At 30.3% G+C, this 3626-nt stretch overlaps 1 protein-coding gene across 4 annotated transcripts in view; it reads right to left on the reverse strand.

Annotated features, from left to right (window-relative positions):
* Positions 1-3626, reverse strand: part of LOC107670129 (fibroblast growth factor 12-like) — a 54315-nt gene that overhangs the window by 1692 nt on the left and 48997 nt on the right. For all 4 annotated transcript variants that reach the window (XM_016462640.1, XM_016462638.1, XM_016462639.1 and 1 more), the window contains exon 4: positions 1071-1269. In XM_016462640.1, coding sequence (XP_016318126.1) covers positions 1071-1269 — 199 coding nt within the window. The remainder of the gene's footprint in view (positions 1-1070; positions 1270-3626) is intronic.

The following is a 3626-nucleotide window of genomic DNA, read 5'->3' on the forward strand; positions in this document are numbered from 1 at the left end:
TGTGTGTGTGTGTGTGTGTGTGTGTGTGTGCGTGCACTTGTCAAGGATAGAAAACCTGAAATATTTCACACTGGAAAAAAATGATTAAAAATAGTAAATGGCTTTTATCTGAAAGTGCAACAATGCAAACAGGTTTTCTGTAAGGGGTAGGTTTAGGGTTAGGGGATATAAAATATCGTTTGGTCAGTATAAAAGTAATAAAAGTCAGTAGAAAGTCCCCACAATTCACAGAAACAAACGTGTGTGTGTGTGTGTGTGTGTATACACAATATGTTAAAAGAATTGATCATATGCATATGTATTTGTGTGTAGTTCTGGGTGATGTAGTTGAAATAACATTTAATATATTTTATTAATATATTATTTAATATATTAAATATTCAATTTTATTTAATGTATTTTAATATGTGTTTCCTATAAAATTCTACCTATGCGCACGCACACACACATAAATTATATAGAATATTATAAAAAAAAGACTGGCAAATATTGACATTTTCTCTCTCTCTCTGTATATATTATATTTCAAGCAAATAGCCAATGATGTGAAATAGATTTGAAATATATAAAAAAAAATTACAGTAAAAATCTAGTTAAAATAATCAATGTATGATTTCTACTTTATTTCACTCAAATAACACAAGAATTTTTATATTATTTAAGCTTTATTTATAGGTAACAATTTGAATGTACATGGCCTTAATATTTTACTAAAAGCAATTTAAAAAATGCCAAATAAAGAACATTTCTGAGTAATGACCAAAGAATTCAGTTTGAATTTTGAACTGATTCATTAAAACAAACAGATTGAAAGAACTATTTCATGTAAATTATTCAAACATTTCAAACGTTTAAATTGAGCAAGTCATGACACACGTCTACTCTTAAAATAGTTAGTAAAATAAAAATAAACTGTAAATATTTCATGCATCACCCAGCCCTACTTATGTGTATGTGTATGTATGTGTATGTGTGTGTGTGTGTGTGTGTGTGTGTGTGAGTGTGTGAGAGTGTGAGTGTGTGTGAGAGTGTATGAGTTTGAGTGTGTGTGTGTGTGTGTGTGTCCTCACCTTCAATGGGTCTGGGCACGAAGTGTGAGCACGGTTTAGTTTTCTTGACCCGGTTTCCCTTCATGATGATTCCTTCTTTATTGAGTCCGAGGAACCAGGCGCGTCCGCTCTCATGCTGGCGATACACCGTGGATGAGTAGATCACATAATAATTCTCAAACACACTCTCCTTAAACTTACACTCCGCTGTGAACATATCCTACAGACAGAAACAGAGAGAGATCGAGAGAGATGTTAAAACACAATTACAGCTCTCAGGTGTGTGTGTGTGTGTGTGTGTGTTTATAGAGTCTTTGTCCCAGTTTCTTTATAAAGTCTTTTGCATGCACAGGTGGAGAGGGTGGAGACGGCCGTCAACCGGAGCAGAAACCACCTCAGGTGAACACACACACACACACACACAAACATTTGACACAATTAATGTTTTGTATATATTACATACAGTGGGGTATAAAAACCTGAGAGCACCAGGGAAAATGTTTATATTTTGCATTGGGAATTTAATAAATCTTTTTCACTACAAATTATATTATCAGCATAATATGAGTGAAATTTTAAACTGAAAAATGCATCTAATTTGAGAACGTGTGTCTTATACTTCATTGGAAGCAAGAAAATCACTTATATTTGATAAATCACTAAATTCTGAAATATTTATTTATTTTTTCATTGTAATAGAGAGCTTGATTAAAACAAGGTTTTTGCTAAATATAAAATTCAAGATACTTAGACATTTTTCTATGCAGCATAATTTACACATATGTATTAATATATACAAACATATGTAATATATGTACATATATTCCATTTATAAAATACTGTATATAGTCATTTTAAGTGAAAACAAATATGAAAGCTGTAAAAAATTGGAACAAAAATATGTATTTTGTATAAATATGTGTTTGGACATTATATGTCATGTACATTTATCCTAAAACCCATCAATAAATGAAGAAGTAAATAAAAAAAGATAGACATGCATTTAGAAATTTTCAGATTTTTGTATAAACTGCATGTTGTTGTTAAAGTTGCATTTATAAATAAAATATATATTGTTGACATATATGGTTGCTGCATATAATATCATATAAAAAAATCATTGTATAGATAGTATTAACATATGTACATACACAAATCTTACTATAGGGGTTTTATATGTGTCATAAACTTATATCTACCCAGAGAATGTGCGTATGTGAAAATTATATTTTGGTAACATTTATGGCAATATCACTCTTGATATTGGGCATTATATGTCATATTAGGGCTGCGAGATTATGACAAAAATCATAATTGTTGATTATTCTCTTGAAATTGTAATTGTGATTTATTTAATTACGATGATGATCACAATTTTCATTGAATGATGTTTATAACATTGTTTGAAGCAACTGCATGCCATATTTTTAGATGAAAATAATAATAACAAACTGAAAAGCTTTTATTGCTTTTCTATAATATTAAGCCTCAAATGTCAGCTATACATTGGATTGGTTTCATCTTTAAATAAAAAAGTACAAATATGAATGGTATTATAATGTTATACTAAAACTACAATTAAAACAGTGGAAAAACCTTTAAGATAACCTGTAGAGAAAAAAAAAAACATCTTAAGCATGCAGAATAATTTAAGTGGACTTTGAACGATTAATTGCCGCTTTAAACAATTCCGTAATTGTGGCATCTGTAATTGTGATTAGAAATTCAAGTGTGTGCAGTTTACATTATACATCAAAATGTCCAAGTAACATCAAGTTATGTTAATCAGAGGCCTTATTTTACAAATGAATTGAAAAACTCTTATTATAAAAAACCCATAGGAAAATCTAAAGAGAACCCATAACCAATTAGTCTTTGGGGTTTTTACGCCGTGGCTGCAGCAATCTATGGTTCTGTTTTAAAACTTTGTTTATTTCCAGATATTTGTCCATTTTCCATGTTTTTAATGTGATCTCAAACTTTTGAACCCTACTGTATATTACACACACACACACACACACACACTCACACACACACACACTCACCAATGGAAGGCAATTCACAAATATAAAACTATCAAGCTTAATTCAAACTAAAATGAATTCAGTAAAAACATGAAAATGACTTTGATGTTATCAAACGGTAATGCGAGCGTTAATCTAGGAAAAATGTTTAATGCATATGAATCAGAATACATTTACAAATTTTACAAAACAGATGTAGGAAACTTATTTAATGACAAATGAGAGTTTTAATTTTGTGAAACTTGCATTCATTTGTCAATTTCAGACAAATATCACCCCTTGCCAAAATACATACTGTATAATGAGCACAGTTTTGTATACACATGAATACAGTTACAAAGAGTTAAAATAAATATTCTTTTATCACAGCACTGCTGAATTCTTCATAAACATCACTTAATATAGCTGCACAGCTGCATTATTACCATTATTACATTCATTTTCAATCAATTGTCAATTATTTCTTGCATTACAACACTCCCAAACACACACACACACACACACACACACACACACACACACCAAATACACCTAAAGGTCTGTGTGACATCTA

The sequence above is a fragment of the Sinocyclocheilus anshuiensis genome, unplaced genomic scaffold (genome assembly GCF_001515605.1).
Source record: "Sinocyclocheilus anshuiensis isolate Anshui unplaced genomic scaffold, SAMN03320099.WGS_v1.1 scaffold48, whole genome shotgun sequence".
NCBI lineage: Eukaryota > Metazoa > Chordata > Actinopteri > Cypriniformes > Cyprinidae > Sinocyclocheilus > Sinocyclocheilus anshuiensis.